Here is a 21,484-nt window from a genome sequence, read left to right as displayed (position 1 = left end):
CACAACTATGTTCGCTAACTAGCAACAGCAGAAACAAATTAAGTTATGATACGCTTATCTGAATCGCGGGGGACGGCAGAAGCGACGACACAATCAGATGCACACTGTTGAACCACAGATGAACACCACTTAAATAGCACCAGGTGAAGCTCCTCGAAATTAGCTCAACAATACGGGGCAGTTAAACACCAATCCCCACACACAGTTTCACTAACGCCTTTAACTAACTAACAACAGCAAGTCAACTACAGATATTCTCAGCTAACGCCCAACTAAGCTTGCTGACTAGCAACAGTTGAGACAAGTTTTAAAAAAGATTAGGCTACCTAAATTACACACAACTATGTTCGCTAACTAGCAACAGCAGAAACAAATTAAGTTATGATACGCTTATCTGAATCGCGGGGGACGGCAGAAGCGACGACACAATCAGATGCACACTGTTGAACCACAGATGAACACCACTTAAATAGCACCAGGTGAAGCTCCTCGAAATTAGCTCAACAATACGGGGCAGTTAAACACCAATCCCCACACACAGTTTCACTAACGCCTTTAACTAACTAACAACAGCAAGTCAACTACAGATATTCTCAGCTAACGCCCAACTAAGCTTGCTGACTAGCAACAGTTGAGACAAGTTTTAAAAAAGATTAGGCTACCTAAATTACACACAACTATGTTCGCTAACTAGCAACAGCAGAAACAAATTAAGTTATGATACGCTTATCTGAATCGCGGGGGACGGCAGAAGCGACGACACAATCAGATGCACACTGTTGAACCACAGATGAACACCACTTAAATAGCACCAGGTGAAGCTCCTCGAAATTAGCTCAACAATACGGGGCAGTTAAACACCAATCCCCACACACAGTTTCACTAACGCCTTTAACTAACTAACAACAGCAAGTCAACTACAGATATTCTCAGCTAACGCCCAACTAAGCTTGCTGACTAGCAACAGTTGAGACAAGTTTTAAAAAAGATTAGGCTACCTAAATTACACACAACTATGTTCGCTAACTAGCAACAGCAGAAACAAATTAAGTTATGATACGCTTATCTGAATCGCGGGGGACGGCAGAAGCGACGACACAATCAGATGCACACTGTTGAACCACAGATGAACACCACTTAAATAGCACCAGGTGAAGCTCCTCGAAATTAGCTCAACAATACGGGGCAGTTAAACACCAATCCCCACACACAGTTTCACTAACGCCTTTAACTAACTAACAACAGCAAGTCAACTACAGATATTCTCAGCTAACGCCCAACTAAGCTTGCTGACTAGCAACAGTTGAGACAAGTTTTAAAAAAGATTAGGCTACCTAAATTACACACAACTATGTTCGCTAACTAGCAACAGCAGAAACAAATTAAGTTATGATACGCTTATCTGAATCGCGGGGGACGGCAGAAGCGACGACACAATCAGATGCACACTGTTGAACCACAGATGAACACCACTTAAATAGCACCAGGTGAAGCTCCTCGAAATTAGCTCAACAATACGGGGCAGTTAAACACCAATCCCCACACACAGTTTCACTAACGCCTTTAACTAACTAACAACAGCAAGTCAACTACAGATATTCTCAGCTAACGCCCAACTAAGCTTGCTGACTAGCAACAGTTGAGACAAGTTTTAAAAAAGATTAGGCTACCTAAATTACACACAACTATGTTCGCTAACTAGCAACAGCAGAAACAAATTAAGTTATGATACGCTTATCTGAATCGCGGGGGACGGCAGAAGCGACGACACAATCAGATGCATGCCTTATAAATGATAGGTAAAGCTAACAGCTTTACTGTTCCCTCAGAAGAAATACAAACAAGATTATCAAACACAAAATGTAATAGAAACTGCAGTTAAAAAAAAAAAAAATTGGCAGTTCTTGCAAGCAATTTCATCTTCACCGTTTGGAGTGATATGGATGTTTGTTCATAGCACTCCATCTGTTTAAAATGTAGCCCTGGTTCTACCTCAAGTTTGGCATTCCCTGTGAGAGGGATTTTATCATTATTGTTATATAATATTATTATAATTAGTCATAGTAATTATAATTTGGCAATTTAATTAATTTCATTATCATTATCATGTTTTGGTAGACATGCCTCCAGACAGTTATTAAGATCTATAATTTTGGGCTTTGTTTGCTAGTGGGGCTGCTGGATGACTCATCCTGTGGCACTGTTCCAGTGTGTTAGTGGGCCCCTTGGTCTAGAGTCAAATTTGAACTGTGCCCGAGTTGACGGCAGCCAGCAGCTCCATAGGACATTACATAATTGGCCGTAGTGTTGCTCAGGAACAAGGAATTTCATTGGTCGAGGTGACCATGTGTCATTGCTGGTCACCGACGGTCGATTGGGCAGCCACAGTCTGCTCGCTCGAACTGCACATCTTCCCCTGACACAAGCTGAAGCTCCGCTTGTGAACTGCAGTGTGAAAAAAAGAAGCAAATCATTAGTAAAAAAACGAATCTGTTGCAAAATGATAATAATAATATTATTATTATTATTATTATTATTATTATTATTATTAATAATAATAATAATCATCATAATAATACTAATGGGGCAGCACAGTGGATGGCACTGTGGCCTCACAGCAAGAAGGTCCATGGTTCGAATCCTGGTCAGGGCCTTTCTATGTGGAGTTTGCATGTTCTTCCCGTGTCTGTAGGGGTTTCCTATCACAGTCCAAAGACATTACATTACATTACAGGCATTTAGCAGACACTCTTATCTAGAGCGACGTACAACAAGTACATCAGTTCAAAGTGCAGAGGTGCAGAAAAACACACTAGAGTGAAGTAAAGATCGCAGTGCCAGAAGTGACCACATAGATCAGGACTCCAACCCTGTAGGGTGACCTGTTGAGCAAATAAACAAAACAATCCTGCCAAGTTCAAAACTAGCACTGAAATCACATTTGCCTAATCAGAATTTAAAAAAAAACAATTCTGAGAAATACAAAACGAGATCGCATTAGCCTAACTAGGTACATTGAGGTAAATAGAGTAGAGCTAAACTAGAGGCTAGCGAGGGGTGAGGAGAGGTGCAGCCTGAAGAGATGAGTCTTTAGTCTGCGCTTGAAGGTTGTCAGATTCTCTGCTGTTCTGACCGCCAGGGGAAGGTCATTCCACCAGCGAGGGGCCAGGACAGACAGCAGACGCGAACGGGAAATACAGACACGAAGAGGGGGAGGTGCCAAGCGTCCAGAGGTGGCAGAACGGAGAGGTCTGGCGGGTGTGTAGGGTCTGATGATCCTCTGGATGTATCCTGGTGCTGACCCCTTAGCCGCCTGGTATGCAAGCACCAAAGTCTTAAATTTGATGCGAGCCATAACAGGCAGCCAGTGGAGGTCAGTGAGCAGGGGGGTGACATGGGAATGTCTAGGGAGGTTGTAGACCAGACGAGCTGCAGCATTCTGGATGAGCTGCAGGGGTCTGATGGCGTATGCTGGCAGACCAACCAGCAGCGAGTTGCAGTAGTCCAGGTGGGACAGGACCCTCGCTTGAACCAGGAGCTGGGTTGCGTAGGTGGTGAGGAAGGGACGGATTCTCCGGATGTTGTACAGGAAGAACCTGCACGTTCGACTCACCGCCGCGATGTTGGCAGTGGGAAATGATGACACCAAGGTGTCCCCTAGGGAAATAGAAAAGTCAAGGAGGTTAGAGGATGGAGCAGGAATGAAGATCATCTCTGTCTTACCTGGGTTCAGCTTAAGATGGTGGTTATCCATCCAGCTCTGGATGTCCCTCAGGCAAGCAGAGATGCGAGTGGAGACCTGTGTGTCAGAGGGGGGTAAGGAGAGAAAGAGTTGGGTGTCATCGGCATAACAGTGATAAGACAAACCATGGGCAGAGATTACAGGACCAAGAGATTGGGTGTACAGGGAGAACAGGAGGGGACCAAGGACTGAGCCCTTGGGAACTCCTATGGCAAGGGGGCGAGGTGCCGATACTGCACCAGCCCAGGCGACTTGGAAGGAGCGACCGGAGAGGTAGGACTCGATCCAGTCTAGTGCTATGCCACAGATCCCCATAGTTGCCAGGGAGGACAGGAGGTTGGGGTGGTCGACTGTGTCAAAGGCAGCAGAAAGGTCTAGGAGGATCAGGACGGACGAACGGGAGGCTGCTTGTGTGGCGTGAAACGACTCACTGACCGAGAGGAGTGTGGTCTCTGTCGAGTGGCCAGGTCTGAAGCCGGACTGGTGGGGGTCTAGGAGGTTGTTCTGCAAGAGAAAAGAGGAGAGTTGGTTTGGAGCAGCTCTTTCAATTGTTTTGGATAAAAAAGGGAGAAGAGAAAAAGGACGGTAGTTCTGGATGACGGAGGGATCCAGAGTGGGCTTCTTCAGCAGTGGGGTGACGTGGGCCAGCTTGAAGGAAGAGGGGAAACATCCAGAAGACAAGGAGGAGTTCACAAGGGAGGTGACAAACGGGAGGATGTCAGGTGTGATAGTCTGGAGGAGGGAGGAAGGGATAGGGTCAAGAGCACAGGTGGTAGGGCGGTGGGAGAGTAGGAGCTGGGAAACATCAGAATGCAAGTTAGGTTAATTATTTTGGATTCATTGAAATTTTCTGATTGATTGGATTAGAATGCCAGTGATAATGGAGTTATAGTAATCCAGCTGAGATGTAACAAAGGCATGGATTAGTTTCTTCTGGTGGAGTAAGATAGGGAGGGCCAGAGGTTTGATACTGTATGTCGCAGAGACAGAAGTCAGATCTGGATACATATTTTATTGGAGGTTCACAAGAGAGAGTGTCAAGAATGACACCAGGGATCTTCACTTTAGCGGAAGGAGGGGTAGGGAAACCATCAATAAGGATGGAAAATTTTGGGGTTTTGGATAATGTGGTCTTAGATCCAGCAAGCATGACTTCAGATTTGTTACCAATAAGTTTAAGGAAATTACAGGTCATTCGAATTCTACAGTCCTGCAGACAGTTGATGAGAAATGTGGGAGAACGTTCAGAGGAGGGTTTGGAACTGATATAAAGCTGTGTGTTATCTGCGTGGCAGTGGAAACTAACACCAAGACGATGCATATCTGACCCGGTGGTTGAACATAAATAATGAAGAGGAGTGGCCCCAGCACCATACCCTGTGGAACACCCATAGTGACAGGACTAAAGTCATAGCGGTGGTTCCTAATAGTATTGTTGCCTACCAGATAGGTATGATTCAAATAACACAATAGCAAGATGGGTTAGGGTTAGGGTTAGGACAGACTGTGTCGAAAACTGCACTCAAATCCAGTAGCCCTAAGATGTTTAAGAGGCTGTTGGCAGCTGCACAGAGAAGATCATTTGTAACTTTTACCATGGCTGTGTCAGTGCTGTGTTTTGCATGGAAACGGGATAGGAACGGTTCAAGTAACTGATTGGTGGAAAGGTAGTCCTGAAGTTGTATTCTCAAAATAAAGGTACTGAACCTGAAAACCTACACAACTTCAGGCCCATTTCACATTTTCCCTCATGAGCCAAAACACTAAAACAAATAGTTACTGTTTGTTTTAGTGTTTTGGCTCATGAGGGAAAATGTGAAATGGGCCTGAAGTTGTGTAGGTTTTCAGGTTCAGTACCTTTATTTTGAGAATAGGTGTGGCTGCTGCCTCCTTCAGGTTGACAGGTACAGTGCCAGAGGTGATAGAGCAGCTGATAATACCCAGCAACAGAGGAAATAGGGCAGGGGGGTGAGAACTGGCCAGTGGGGTAGGCATTGGATCATGTTGACATGTCAAAGTCCTAGATTTAGAGATGACTTCAGATTAAGTAGAATCATTGACGGGGGGAACGGAGAGAGAGAACTCGTCTGTGCTAGCGAGCTGATCAGGTTCAGTACTAGAAAAGAGGAGCTGTTGGTGGATTGCTTCCATTTTAATGTGAATGAAGCTAAGTAACTTATTGCAAAGGTCAATGGAAAAAAATAATATTTTGAAAATTCGTTAACAGAAATAGAGAAAAAATTTTAGTATTTCCAATACTGGGAATAGTGTTAGAGTAGTAAGCAGATCTGGCAAATGAGAGGGTGTTTTAATAATTTCTTAAGTGTTCAGAATAGGCCTCAGCATGAACAACTAAACTAGTTATCTTTGGCAGACATCCTAAATAATGGCCATGGGACTTTATAATTCTGGACTGTGAGTGCACCAGGGTGCAGTGCGAAAAGAGAAAGAGAGTGTGACATTTAAGAGGAGCTAGTGATTCTAGATATGAGGAGAGTATGATATTACAATGAGATATTACAATGAGCTTATCAATAGGGGTCGAGAGAGTGTCAGGAACTGATATTAAAAGTTCCATTAAAAGTTCAATCACTACAATGATGAAAAAGTTTTTCCCCCTTCCTGATTCCCATTTTTATTGCATATTTGTGACACTGAATGGTTTCAGATCTTTAGACAAAATGTTATATTTTTTATACCATTATTTCATTTATTTAATGAAATACTTTCTCAAACAGCCATATTACCCATGTAAAAAAGGTGATTTCCCCCTTAGTTACGAGATGAACCAAATAACCAAATCTAATTGATGATTAGATTCAGATGACTGAACACAGCCACACTTGACAGCTTGATTGCAGCCAGCCCGGTTGAATCTAAACTTCACTCATATTGAACCTTACCATCAGAGTGAAGTAGTCACCACAAAGTTAGCAATAAATAATTATTTTCAAATAAATCATTTTGAAGATGTGTTTATTCAGGTCCCCTTTGTCTAATAATATATTTTGTTTAAAAACTTAAAACCATTCAGTGTGACAAATATGCAATAAGGAAACCAGGAAGGGGAAATACTTTTATCACAGCACTGTATTCTCTATACTCCACATGTGTTAATAGTTTATAAAAACAGCTCTGTTCCTCTGCAGAGCTCAATGTGACACAAAGTAGACACAGTAGATTACTATAATTGATTAAGGCATGTATTTAAAACATTTTCCATGCCCATTATGCCATTGTATGAAATTTTTTGAATGTGTGATATAGTCAACTTATAAGATCTTATTTGTAACCTGAATGTCTTCATTATGGCCTCAGCAGACATTTGAGCACTGCCTCTCAACCGTGATGCCGGATGAAGATAAGTCCTGTCAAGTTCATATCAGGTATCAGGTGTACCGCCATGTTCTTTCACACGTAGGTGGAAAACATCACTTTACTATCACGGAAATGAGCCATTGGGTGAATTTACATCATCCGAATGCATTTCCACTTAGTGAACCTAAAGAACCTAAGAGTGAATAATGGTTCATCTAGCATCACTTTTCACTGCGCCCAAGCCATTTGATATCTCCCCCCTGTACTGCATTCCATGCCAAACATGATGAAATACCACTTATATAACCAAGCCTTTTGTGATGTGGCATATATCCAAGGGGCTCTACATTTTCCCGACAATGATGTCTGTGACCCAAGCATTGTAAGTGGACCACCTGGTTTAAGTCAGATAGCTAGTAAATGAGCTACAGTATCAATGAATTTGGAAAATAATTCTCTAGCACATTTTACGCATTAACACTAAGGAGCAAAAGGTAGAATGATGGCCTGGGAGAGCATGGAAGATTTACAATGAAATAACAAGCTCATGTTTTTTGCTAACAAGCTCATGTGCTTACCTCTGTCTTAATGCATGTTTTGCACTTTCTGCACAATTTTATTGCTAGGTATTATAAACATCACCTGACTTAGTTTTATTATTTCACCCACAGAGTAGCATGCAGTTGCATGGCGTCAGAGTCAAAGTGCACTAGTCAGTGCCCTCTCAGATTGGATTATATTGTGGCAGACTTACAAGTTCACCTGAGTATTTCTCATTTGGAAATGAAGACAAAAACTGGAATAAAAATTTTGAATGCTTAGTTTAGCTCATGTAAAATACATGTATATTGATTGTCAGCAATGAAGATTTCATGATTTTATTTTCCACATTTGAAAACCGCCATTTGAATTCATGACCACCATGACATGCTTTTGATGTGTGAAACTCGTGAGGACCTTCATCAATGCACATTGTGGTGTGCTTGAGGTGCGGTCTTCTAAAACATTGTTTAAGCGGAAGCATTGAGTAGAAAAGGAGTACTGCAGCTCTAAAAACTTGCAGACAGTGGGCATTTTTACAAATATAATTAGCAGCCGGCTGACAATAAATGGTTCATAGTTTCAAACCACTGTCGCATCCACTCTTCTCTTTACAATAGCAGAGAGCCATGGGTAAGGGTCAGAGGGTTTCCAAGAGCATTTGTTTTAGATACAGTTGCTACCTTCAAATTTCCTTCTCCCTCACACATTTTCTTTGGAACATTGGCAAGCCAGCTAAATTACCACAATTGTTCCTAGTAATTAAGAGAGTTTAATGAGCCTATTTATTCTATTTTTCTTTTTTACTTTTTATTACAACTGAGATGAGAAGCTGGGGACATTTGATGGCTTATGAGAGCATGGAAACAAAAAAGCAAAACTCTGTAGAAAGAGTATTTTAGACAGATTATTGCTGTTCCAGCACCACTTTTTCTGACTATACTGAGAGACAGGGAAAGAGAGAGAGAGAGAGAGAGGGGGTGGGGGAGAAAAGAAATAGAGAGACCACGCAATATGCACTTTGACGAGGTGAGATTTCCCAGTTATGGTGCCAGCCATCTCTCACAGTGAAAGGGAGGGCCTGCAGTGGAATAAGTTAATGTTTGTGAGATTCCCATAAAAGACAGGTCATTCCTTAAGACAGACCCAGTCTAAGCAATGGTTTGCACCTGCCTGTGTGCCAGAAACAATTTAACATTGTGAGTGCTACTCAAAATATGGAGGGGCTACATCTCCCAGTTTATTATTTGAGTGCATTGGTAGTGTCACAAAAGAGAATATAATTAAATTAATAAATTGGCATGCAAGGGTTACCACTGGCATCCTACAGCAGGGAAAAGGCTTGACAGTTTATGGAATTTTTTATTTTTTATTTTTTGCCTGCAATGGAATTTACTCCCATTGCTGTTAGTCAGCAAGTACTCTTCCATTGGGGACTTACCTTTGGGTCTCCACTAAATTGTCTTCACTCCAAAATGTACATTTACTACATTTAGTACAAATACTACATTTGAGACAGTTGTGAAGAAGCCTATAACATTTTCTGTGACTTGAGTGTTTTCCCCCCTAAAATATTTAGTGATTTGGGTCAGGGAACAGGCAAGAACATTCATGGATAACTGAATTTTCAACTTTGAATCCAGTGAGCCTCCAGTGAGTGCAGGGTCTTAAGGTACATGCTCATGGTTGGCCCGAATGAATTAAAGACAGACGTTTCTAGACTTCTCCATTAGACTTTTCTGTAACTTAAAAACTTGAAGTGATGACAAAACACTCATCTTACTAATTTAGTGGCTGCATTACAGGGCAGGAAGTTTCTCCCGCAAGGTTTCGTCCTACGTAGCAAGACGCACTCAGTTCCAGCAGTATTCCTTTGGGGTGAGCATGCTGGGCTCTAATTAGAACCATTAGCAAAATGACTCACACCTTCTTTTCTTTTTTTAAAAGGTTGCTCTCATTTTGTAGCAGCAACTTTAAATTAGATGAGCTATTATTCGAAACAGTGGCAATCCGAATCTCGTTAGAAAATGTCCTTTTTTACCACGCTCACTGTACCTTTTTACAATAGGACCTACGTGACACTATATTTCCTATCGGTATTGCAGAGGACGTTGAAATGCTTGGGGAAGAGCTGCTCGTTTTAGTTCTAACCTAATTCTCACCTTAGTGCATCAGTAATAACAGATTGGCAAGGCGTAATTGTGTATCCCACTTCTAGTTTCATAGCACGTTCAGTTGAGCAGTCAGTAACTGCTGAGGATTTCATCGCCAAGGTTCTACTGTTGCATATATACTAGAGCATTAACAAAAGCACATCAAAAATCTAATTTGAGAAAACTTTCACCTTAAATTGAAGACTATGAAGTAATCTTTCAGAAATTTCCACATTTAATCTACTCGACAATTAAATCTAACATTTTTGAATTCTTACATTCCCCTTTGAATCATACTTTGACAAATGTTTATGTGAAGGCTGAGGTTACAGGCATTTCACAGGAGCTTCCATTTAGCTCTAGTGTTTCGTTATTCATCGATGGCATCTGTAGCACCCGTGAATCCGAGGACAATAACCAGCCAAACACTGCTCTCTAGTGGCACAAGGGAAGAAGGTGCAACTATGATATTTTTGTAAAGCCAGCTATCAGGATTTCAATTTTGCCCCATTGTTAAGAATACAATGAACAAGGTCATACAAATTCTATTAAATCAAAAGCTCAAATGGAAAATGGGAACATCACAACAGTTCTCAGCAACAGAAAATTATGAAAACACATCCATCTATTCATCCATCATCTATACCCGCTTATCCTGGTCAGGGTCGCGGAGGGTGCTGGAGCCCATCCCAGCGTGCATTGGGCAAGAGGCAGGAATACACCCTGGACAGGTCATCAAAACTCAGAAACTTTCATATTGTTCTTTTCAAATACTTTTTGTATGCATGTATTATGTATCATAAGGCCTGACTTCGTATTGTACTGTAAGCCTGGCCAGGTTAACAATGTCTGACAAAATTAGGGGGATGTGCCTTGCAGATAAACCAGTGGTCAGTTACTACTTCTGATCATTTCATGTAGTGGGGCTCCAGATGGAGGCGGCAATTCAAGCCACCACAATCAATAACCTGTAACATACAGTAACACTGGCTAATAGTTGCTAACCAAAACACAGATTGCGGAAAACTCGAAAACTGTAAATCTACAGATAGAAGAAACAAACACATTTTACAACACACAGTCTTTCAGGAACAGTACATACACTTTATACTCTCATATGTATGGGAAACATCACAAAATAAGAAATACACTCGAGGTTCAATCACGAGTCACTGACCGCAGTATATGAATATTTACAAGAGAAAAGACCTGAAGAAGTCATCAAATTAAAATATATGCATATCAATTTAAATGCTTCATATTTCAACTTCGTACAAGAACATTAAAATCTGTTCCTTTCAATAAATTAACATCTGATTATTTAAATTTATAATGGTTAGTCTACAGGTTTACAGAGCAGAAGAGCACAATTCACACACATCTTAGTTTCAGTGGACAGTCTAGACAAGATGGCATTCAACGAGCACAGAAATTACGTGAAAAGGGTGTCCCTACTAAAGCAAAGTTTACCGTAGCAAAGGTGGGTTTGCTAACCCTGGTCCTGAACCCCTGGTCTCTGTGTACTTTGGTTTTATTGTCAACATTAATTCCAAGTTACAACTGCACGTACAAAGACCCTTTAATTGTTTTTAATTCAATGCAAGTGTAATGAAAGACGGTTTATTCTCTCATTATGGCACATTATGTCCGAATCAGATATAAAAAGGAATATTCCATATTAATCAATTGATTTTTAATCAGTCAAATCAGTTCTCAGGCAACTAATGCTTACATTTTCTGTAATTCATGGGGTTCCTTTTGAAAGATATCATGTTTTGTATTATTTTACTGATGGATACTAAATGCTGAAAGGGTGGACAACTGGCCATTTATAACTAATCCACTTGTGGAAAATGAAAAAAACAATTGGTAACAAGCCAAAAATGTACTGTGCTAAAGTCTGCTTCAGCACAAATGTATGGAACTTAATCCCATTTCTTCAAATAGCCTTAATTAAGAGCGGGTTGGAGTGAAAACCAGTATACCCAGGGGTTCTCCAAGACCAGGGTTGGGACCCCCGGCTCTAGCGCATACATTTAACCTCTTTTATGCTGGATGTCATTTGTAAAACAGTTGCAGAATGTATCTGGTTTTATAAACTTGAATTTTTATTATGCTGTTATTTACACCGTGTACTACTGCAACACACTGTCTGGCATTAAATCACCTTATTCTGAGTATTTACAGACGGACTACTTCTCTGAACCTACAGTAGTTTGCAGTTACGTATCAGAGAGTAGACATTTGGGATGGAATTCATTACACGACGCCGACTATATGAACGGTACCTCTCAAATGTAAACATCGCTCTGGACACAGCTGAAACATTGTGTAGACATTCTGACACAAAAGAATCCTGCACATAAAGAAAATACTGTGACTACTGGCAGACGAGAATGAAAAGCTAGACAGCGAAAAAATGTACAAGATATATTTTGTCTGCCCGTGAATGTGGGGGTAAAAAGTGCTTGGTGGTGTGGAATGCATTTGTTTTTTAAATCAGCAACATTTACACTTTTCTTCTGTGATGCCAAATGCCAAATGTGCAGACAGCAATCTCTTCGACATATTATCCACCATTGGATTAATCTTTCAAGACCTGCTCCGTGCTCTATAATAAAGCATATCTTGAGATTTAGCCAACGCTGGCAGGTTGAGTTTTACATTTCAGGTATAGGCTGTAAAGGTTATGTACTGCAATGACACCACACCCAATATCTCAGTGATATTCTTATCTACTTGTGTCATTCTTCAAGAGGTTAACAGCTCCTGAGGGTTAATGCAGGCGAGAAGTAGCGTATGGAGTAGTATGCAGTGTAGTTTGTCTATCGGGTACATTAAACCTAAAAAAAATTTTTTTTTTTACTCAATACTGGCTGTTTTTGAAAAATGCCAAATAAATAAATGCACCTGCAGAAAAGTTGGGGATTTGAGAGACGAAAAAGAAAAAGGTATGCTAACCACTGGACTAACGGCATTTAAATACATTAAGGACTCAAAGGGAAGGGACCAGGGGAGGAATTAGGAGTTTCACTTTCAAGAGCAATACCTATAATCAAGATGTAAACTATGCAAATCGGTAAATGCGACAATTTTTTTTTTTGTTCCGAAAAACGACCAGACGCCGAAGAAGCGGCGGTCCGCCGCGTGTGGAATCTAGCGGGTGCGACGCATTGCGGGGGCCCGGGCTAGAAGATGGGGATGTAGTTGTCGATCTTGGCGCGGTGCCTCTGGGCGATGCACTCGGCGATCCACACGATGTTCCGGCACTCCTGCTCCTTCAGCTTGACGTACGCGTAGAAGACGCTGAAGTGGAACTGGTTCAGGAAGGCCAGCTTGTTCAGCTTCACCTGCCAGGCAAGGAGTCGGACGGGTCATTTTTTTTTAAATTCCATTTTAGAAAGGCACCTCTACCTTCCCCTTTTCTCCCGTACGGAACTGCCCACTGTACATTACAAACACATGGAGATAACTGCCAAAGCATCGTGAATACAGGGAACATGATTCGCAAATGTAGAATGCAATTCACGAATACACATTGTGTACCGTGATCTGCAAGTGTACAATGTCAAATGCATAAATACGTAAAGGCCCTTAGCTGACCCTCGCCGAATTGCGTTTGTGACTCTTGCCTCTTTGCATTCGTGACCCTAGAGATATTCTGTCAAATCGATTCATTTGAGAATAACCACGTGATTTTCGGCAGAAACTTACCATGACCTTGCTGCCAAAACTCGAAAATACATAACTCATAACACCTACATTGTAAATCTCTCAATTATCTGATGCTGGACATCAACAGATGAAAAATCTTTCCGAATGAAAAACCCTTTTTATTGTACACAACTGCCTGCTATCCTCCCAGATTCAATTTTTCAGACATGTGAAAAAGACTGGATCACAGGATGTTGGCGAAGATTCCGCTGAGGGTTCACCCCTTAAGAAAAGGTCTGCTGCTTACCTCATGCTCAAAGAATCTGTCTTCCAGAGTTTTATCTCCTGGGTTGCTGCCAGCACCCTCAAAGAGGAGCTTGTATTCCTGCAAGATGCACAAATACAGATTCTAAAACATCTTTCAGCCGCTCCGAGGCGCGTCTGAGGAAAATACAGTGGGAATAGATGCTCAGTCTTTGGGCACCCTTGTGAATATTTATAAACCGGTAGGAACGATGGAGCTGACCATCTGTAGAGCTACTTTACACAACGACAGAACGCCAAGATTATCGAAATCATCAACATATGCAAATGAAGCATGCAGTCGCCAGCTGATAACCAGCTGTTACAAACAGCTTTAAATGCTTTTAACTATCCATGGAATTTTGCTGCTCATACCAACTAAGAGGCACCATTCTCTGGGCTGGGAATACACGGATCAGCAGATTCAGCTGAAAGCTTTCGCGGGGTAACTCACGGGGTAGTAGTCGGCCACGGCTTTGACCTGCTCGTAGTCGTCGGCGCGGGCCAGCTGGGCCAGGCCCTCGGGGTACAGCTTCCCGCAGTGGGGGAAGAGCTTGGCCCGGTCCTCCTTGGAGAGCTCCGTCCCGAAGGAGTTGATGGTGATGATGAAGGCCCTCCGGTCCGCTTCAAACTGCGCGCAAACGCAGGGAGAGCGTAGCGCGTTACAACAAACCCCTTACGTTCACTTTGCACGAAAAAACCAGTATACACTCATGACCTTATAGAAGAAACAATTCTATTTGCTGACAGTATAGTAGGTTAGAGGCACCTCTAAGTAATAAATAAATGTACCACAGCTAACTCAATAAAATAAATAAAACATTTTATTTACCAAATAACCAGTGTAAAGTACAGCACCTGAAAACTATGCATCCTGATACGATTGGCACAGCATAGGACCAGAGTCCGTAAGGAACATGTAAATCAAAATCCTCATTGAAGCCTTTAAGAGCTATGGTAACAATTGTGCAAATCCAAAGGGCATCACTTCTGAGAAGCTGGGAATTCACATTGCCCCTCTGGCATGGACACTAGACACGTTGTGATTTTCCCTTTAAAAATGCAGAAACTGGTCCCCCGTTGTCGCTGTTTTCATGTCCTTTTTTATCGTTCATTGTTTTTTCGCGATGCTGTTCACATACTGTAAATATTGCATATACTATATAGTATATACATATTTCACGACTGTGGTGTTTGCTACTTCTATTTATGTATGCAGCAGAAAAGACCAAAAACCAGGCCTGAACCCCCAGATAGAAAGCATGTGTAGTATACTCTTACAAGGCTGCAATAACTGTTTGAATTTATTTATTTATTATAATTTATTTGAATTTGGTAATCTTCTTTCTTATGACTTGTCTGATAAACAGTCAGGTGACCTTTTTACACAGGTTAAATAGAGGTGCTTTGTTTTTTTGCCTTTTTTCAAAAGGCCGATGAAGACAGTGGTAGCTTGAAACCTCGCATTCCATAATAAATTAAATTGGCACAAGGAAGCATTTTGCAGTGTGCGGATTATTTTCTTAATTTGTCTTACAATCGTTGTCGAGCACCTGCTTTTTAACGTTGAGACGTGCGTGCTCTTACTGAACTCACTTCAAGAATGGGGCACATAGTATCGGCAGTGGTTCCACCCAGGGAAGAGCAAAACTTGTAGAAAGCCTCCAAGTATGCCTAAAAATATAAGAAAATGATTGAAATTTATCTGAAAAAAGAATTAGCATTTAGCATATTCACTGTGGTCAGTGTTATCAGTGTAGTAACAAAAACAGGCTGTACGGTCGAGCAAGACACAACAATTACCTCACAGCTATACATTTTTTTTAAACGAATGGTACTGCTCACCTTGTAAAGGGTATTCCTAATTATTTCAATGTTCATTTCATCCAGGTCCTGCTCAGATATGCAATCCTGGAAGAATGCAGCTGTAACACAATGAGAAAAGGCAAAGCTCATCAGCATTGTGTAGATAAATAAATGCCATTTTCTGTTCTTGATGCAATCTTAAGAGACCTGATGATACTTAGCATACTCCGTGTAAAATTTACAGCACTGCGTCTAAATCATTATCCTGTAGTGGATCTTTAATGTTATGACCCCTTGTCCTGTCTTCAAACTGCCCTTGGGAGCCAGAGCAAACTAGAACAATCAGTATTTGTGTCAGAAATCGCTTTTCCTATTAAATACATGAAATATTTAAATAAAAAATGTATTTAAAGGAACTTTGGGATCATCTTAACATGGTCGTTGGAGACTTATATAAATATGCAATTGTACTGAATTTAGAATATTGCGTTGCCATTCTGATTTGTTCAATGTAGCCTAACACATACAGACAACTTAAAACTGATAACCTGATTTTGATGAACAAACATACGTTTTCAGGGAAAATTATGCAAACTACAGGTTTCTTGCACCTAAAACTAAGTCCTCTTACAGTTTTCCAGAGGTGTGAGTGACAATGTCTGGCGCCCTCTAGTGTCTACAACAATGTTTTCTGAAATTGTTTTGACTTGTACTGCAGCTTGCTTTCAAAACTATGAAAGTTATATACATGTAACATCAAATCACCTGTTCTGATAAAGAGATATGTATCAGTGCATGGAACAGTTTGCCATTTTGTAAAGATCCTTGGGGTGTTCATGTTCAGGCTGGATACAGTGCCGGATGACAAGGCAGGATTATGCATCACTGTGCACTGTTATGCATAATGACACTATATTTTTTATATGAATGGACATGTATATTTGCACGCTATTTTGTGGAAGTTTTTTTTTTATGTTTCTTGTTCCGGTTTTATTTTTCTACAACAATATCACGAGGACTTTTTTTAAAATTTATTGCACTATCTAGACAAGATATTACTAGTTTACAGTTTTGCACGCAGTGCAAAGTGAATCAGCTTGAGTAGAGTGCCTACATATAGATTTGAGAAAAAAAAAAAAAAAAAACATCCATTTGCCATATATGGAATCCCTGAACTCACTCTCCCTCTGACTTGGTTCTCACTTTTTCATCTCAGTCATGCACCAGTCACAGGAAAAAGACAATCTGTCTGTTTTAATGTGCTAGCTACTGCATTATGCATGTTGCCATTAAGAGCTGCACCATATGGAATGCCTGTACATACATTACAGGAGTTACCATTCAAACCGATTTATACACAATTAGACACAGCGCTTCCTTCACTTCTAGGTCAAGCCAAAACAGTCTTAACACCGATTACATGGTCAAGACAATGAGCAGCCTTTAACCGACACTACAAAAAGCAATGGGAACTCTAATAGCTTATAGCCTTCTAGCCAAAGGTCTACAGTTCACTGCCAGGCAAACTGTCCTCCTCCAGCATCACAGAAAGAATGTAGGCTATTTAAATTTTCAAGACTGAGAAGGAAATGGCCTAGAGAAGTGTTTATCAACCCTAGTAGCCTTGGGGACCCACTGTGTACACAGGTTTTTGTTCCAACCATATTAACAGGCTCTGTATTTTAATAAGCTGTTAATTGTTCTTAATTGGATGCAAATTGTTCTTAATTAGCCTAGTTACATCTATTTAAAAACAATTTACCCTCTGAAGGCCACATTATTCCAGAAATAGCTGAGAGTGTGGGTTTACAGATAGCAAATGATAAATTTTCACATTAACTTTGACTAAACCAGCATACACAGGGACAATCAAGCATACATCAAGCATGATCTCAGTCATGGCTGCTTTCGCAGTCAAGCAACACTACCCTTGTCATTTCACACAAACTAACTCTATTTCCCAGAAAACCTTGTGACAAAATGCAGCCCTGAATCAAGACTAAGACCAGATTTTAAACAACAGCAGAGGAAATAATACCGTACATTTGAAGTTCCAGACATGATAGCTTACTATAGTGGCAGTAAAAAGATGCATTTCCAGCTCTAATGAAACTGGTAATATTCTGGGATACTGATGACTATAAAGTTTAACCTGAAAAGCCAGAGGGTTGTAGGTTCTCTGTAGTTTTTCTGACTGTACTTGATATCTCTGCGTTTTGAAATGTGTCAAAACATCAAAAAATGAATACAGGCATTCACCTCATTTACATAAAGTTTTCTTTCTTTTTTTTTTTTGAATGGTAACGGAATCACCCATTTCCTTACCGAGGGGGGTGTCGACCAAGATGGCGTTGTACAGCTCGGCTGGGGTCTGTGCGATGTTGACGGCCTCCATCTGCTCAAAGCTGCCCAGGGGATGACACTTGGGGACCAGCTCAGAGATGGCACGCTGGTGCAGGGTGCCCGTGATCAGGAGGATGACATTGTCAATCATATAACTGTACCTAAAGAGAGGACAAGCATTTAAGTAACAGTTTTAAAATCTGTAAAGTCAAAATTAAGTTCCAAAGCATTAACTGGCAAGAAATAGTAGCTCGGGGAAACGTTTTCCTTATTTCCAAATGAAGAAAATATTAGGTACAGTTTTAATAGATTACACACATCAATATCTGTGGGAACTGAAAGTGTTCATCATGACCGATAAACAACACAAATGTCAGAAACCGAAAGACAACAGGCTCAAAGAAACAGGAGTAATTATTTGTTGTGGTTAAATTCTGGTCCACACCTGTTGTAATCTAAAAAAACACACAGAATAACTGTGTTTAAAGAATAAGAAGAAAAAGAATAAGAAGTTAAAAGTTTTCTGAACCTCAAAGTGCTTTACACTGAGGCTGGGGACCCATATGAAAAACCATGAATGCATAGTATGCGAGTGATGCACGGCAGCTATTTTTCACCAGGTGGTTCATCATACATGGGGGGGGGGTCCATTTGGCCACACCACTAGGGGATGAATAGATACCCATATAGTCAAATTGAGACATTTTCCAGGAATCTCCCCCACTTTTAATAAGATCCACACCACCTGTAACAATCATACCGAGTCAGGGCATTAATTCATGATCTCATACAAAGCATGGCGTTCTCATGGCCATGTTCATACCAATTTGCTGGTTTTGTGCTCGATTCACAGGGAAGACCGGGCTTCATTGACCAGGCAACACCAGCTGATTTCCCTGGGAGGTCTCCCAGTCAATACCAATGCTAGCCAAGCCCCTATTAGCTTTAGTCATAGGAAAGAAAGGCTACAGGGTGGTATGGCTGATGACAATGTCACAGGCAGCTGTGGTATTTAACTTCGTTAAAAGACTACTGTATTCGCAACCCCATGACAAGCCCAGAAATGAGTTACGGTTTGACTTAACAGTTCATTCAGAAGGCAAGCTAAATATTATGTATTAGAAGGCGCATTGCCTAAGTGATTACCAAAACTGATATAATATGTATGCCAGTGTACAAGTGAGAAAGTATCCATTCTATAAATGGCAAATTCAGCTTCATTTAAAATTGTGCCATGTTTAATTTTATCACGGGTGTTTGTGGTTTTGCTTTGCAGCCATACACTTTCAGAGAGGAAGCAGTCCTTCATACATTTCACAATATCAGACAGTGTTGTGTTACAGTGGGACTTTTCGGTCTTACGTGATGAAGTCCATAAAACTAGCTAGTGGCTCATAGGACTGGTTTCTCATGTGACGGAACTCCACAACCATCTTCTCTTTCAGCTTGTCGTCGATTACAGAGACGGTGAGGGGCGAAGCCTCATTCGCCAAGAAGCTCCCATAGTCCGTGCTCTGCAGATGCAGCTTCAAGTCTAATGAAAACAAAGAAAACATGAGATAAATTAAATGGCATTTTCTAATTCTTGATTAACCATGTCAGAGGAGACTCTACTCCGTTGACCGGGAGTTCATTTCCTTAAAATTTACCTTTATTTTCCCCTTAGATTAGAGGCAGTTGGTGTATTAACCTCAATTACAGAATGTCAGTGACAACAGCGCACACCAATGCATCTCGAGGCATGTTTTTTTTTTTTTTTTTTGGTGTTGAAAATCCAAATTAGACACGCACACCTTACAGAAACAACGTCCCCGTATAATGGAGTTCACGTTAGCATACGGTTGCTAATTGAAAACATTCCATTCATTTCCGGAGAAGCGATTAAAATGTCAGTGACCATAACAGTCGCTATTAAAATACACTTAGGCCATGCACGCTCTTATTCTTCTTGAAAGAACTAAACATTATTCGAACACAATATTCCCTGGAATGCAAGCCGTCAAACGTTGATCAACTATTAACCTGTGATTTCGAAATTATATAATGGAATAAAGTCTCAGCATTGCTGGCTAAATTACTAGTCTACAGAACAGGAGTGAGCAAATTGTTCAGTATTAATTAATAATGTGTTAATTACCTATAATGAAATAGACTAAATTACATATTTCATGGATAGGTAGCATACACACAGACCCATAAATTGATACGTCAGACTTTAGCTAGCGATAGGTGTGATTTGCGACTTAACGTGTCTAAGCTACTAACTAATGAGAATGGTTGCTAGCTTCCTGCATAATTTGGAGGACAGTCGTTAGTGCATAATGTCGACTAGTGTTAGCTACCCAGGAAGCTAGCAACCATTTTCGCTAGCTAGTTAACGTTGGCTTAACGTTAGCTTAACAACTGAAGTCACAAATTATATCTTGCTAAAATTTGACAGATACGTACTTGTGGCTGTCTCTTATATTTCTAGTTATCAGGTAAATATGCGTAATTTCTCTTCCCGATAACACGGACACTTCTAACGCTGTCGTGTCACCACGGCCCAGATATGTGGATCCAGCGTTCCAAAACCTTTGAACGCTGGATCCACACCGACCCCTTTGACGAGAGACAGGGGGACAAGTAGCTAACGTTAGTCAACTTCTGCAAGCAAAAAATCGAGCAGAATAGTAGCAATATTTCAAAATGTACTTATATATATTAGACAAGCAGTATTTAAACGCATCGCTGTCAGTATCCTCGCATCAGTCCTAAATTATGATACTCACCCTCCAAGGTTTCGCATTGCACAAGGTTGAGATAGTCTCCCTGTGAAAGGATTCCAGCCTTAAATCCTCTCACCAACCCTTCCAAATAGCCATTATCCACATTAAAATATAACTCCGGGAACGGCATGATTATTTCTCAAACCGATTAAATAAAATCGTTCCAATATTACCACACAGCTCCGCAAATCGTTAACAGACGAAAAGATACCCGGCTGTACAAGGAAATGCGATCACATGACAGCTTCATGTGACCAATCACTGACCAAGATGGTAGAGGAGCTAGCAAGATACACAAGTTGGATTTTTAAAAATTTATTTCACCTAAACTAAAACATTGCCTATGCACGGGTTTGAATCAGAAATCATGGGATTTGCTCAGCAATCTTCTGATGAAAATGCAAACGTGACAATGAGTGAATTTTGTGAAATTCGTTTTATAGTTTGTGGTACTATCCTCAGTCCACAGTCATAATTGAAAACTGTGTTTCATGTATTTGATAGAAAATTACGAACCTTAAATATGCCAATACATTTCTTTCTACACATTGTAGCAATCAAAAATCCCCAGTGTTTACAGAAGAGGCATTGAGACACACCCATTTTATTTTTTAAAGCCTTTATTTTTATATTTATTTTTATGTGAAATTTTTAATAAATCTTTTCAATAAAATCATCAATATCTTCCCAACCACAAGCTGTAGCAGCCTAAAACAAAGTGTGTTTACCTCACAGACACTAAACATTTTGGTACATCAATTTATTTTTCAAAATATACTTTCATGGTTGAGTTTTCATTATGAAAAATTGTCAGTAACTCCCCACCCACAAGATAAAGCAGCCTAAAACCAAGTGCT

The 21,484-nt window shown here is 40.6% G+C and overlaps 1 protein-coding gene across 1 annotated transcript; it reads right to left on the bottom strand.

Annotated features, from left to right (window-relative positions):
* Window positions 1–10,833: 10,833 nt before the first annotated feature.
* On the bottom strand, window positions 10,834–20,861 carry LOC118228017 (V-type proton ATPase subunit d 1). Its single transcript, XM_035419185.1, has 8 exons — window positions 20,631–20,861; window positions 19,222–19,393; window positions 17,842–18,020; window positions 15,556–15,635; window positions 15,307–15,384; window positions 14,165–14,341; window positions 13,715–13,792; window positions 10,834–13,103 (listed from the first exon to the last, which is right to left on the bottom strand). The coding sequence occupies exons 1-8, from the start codon at window positions 20,755–20,757 to the stop codon at window positions 12,942–12,944; spliced, it is 1,053 nt and encodes a 350-aa protein (XP_035275076.1). The 5' UTR covers window positions 20,758–20,861; the 3' UTR covers window positions 10,834–12,941.
* Between the last annotated feature and the right edge of the window lie 623 nt (window positions 20,862–21,484).

The sequence above is a fragment of the Anguilla anguilla genome, chromosome 5, assembly GCF_013347855.1.
Source record: "Anguilla anguilla isolate fAngAng1 chromosome 5, fAngAng1.pri, whole genome shotgun sequence".
NCBI classification, from domain to species: Eukaryota; Metazoa; Chordata; class Actinopteri; order Anguilliformes; family Anguillidae; genus Anguilla; species Anguilla anguilla.
This window is presented reverse-complemented; position numbering and strand designations above follow the sequence as displayed.

Excerpts from the sequence above, each read along its gene's own strand:
- LOC118228017 (XM_035419185.1), bottom strand. The coding sequence starts at position 20,757 with ATGCCGTTCCCGGAGTTATATTTTAATGTGGATAATGGCTATTTGGAA. Across the intron at positions 15,636-17,841 it reads CTTGGTCGACACCCCCCTCG|CTGCATTCTTCCAGGATTGC; the intron begins GTAAGGAAATGG and ends ATTGTGTTACAG. Across the intron at positions 13,793-14,164 it reads CCGTGGCCGACTACTACCCC|GAATACAAGCTCCTCTTTGA; the intron begins GTGAGTTACCCC and ends TGCATCTTGCAG.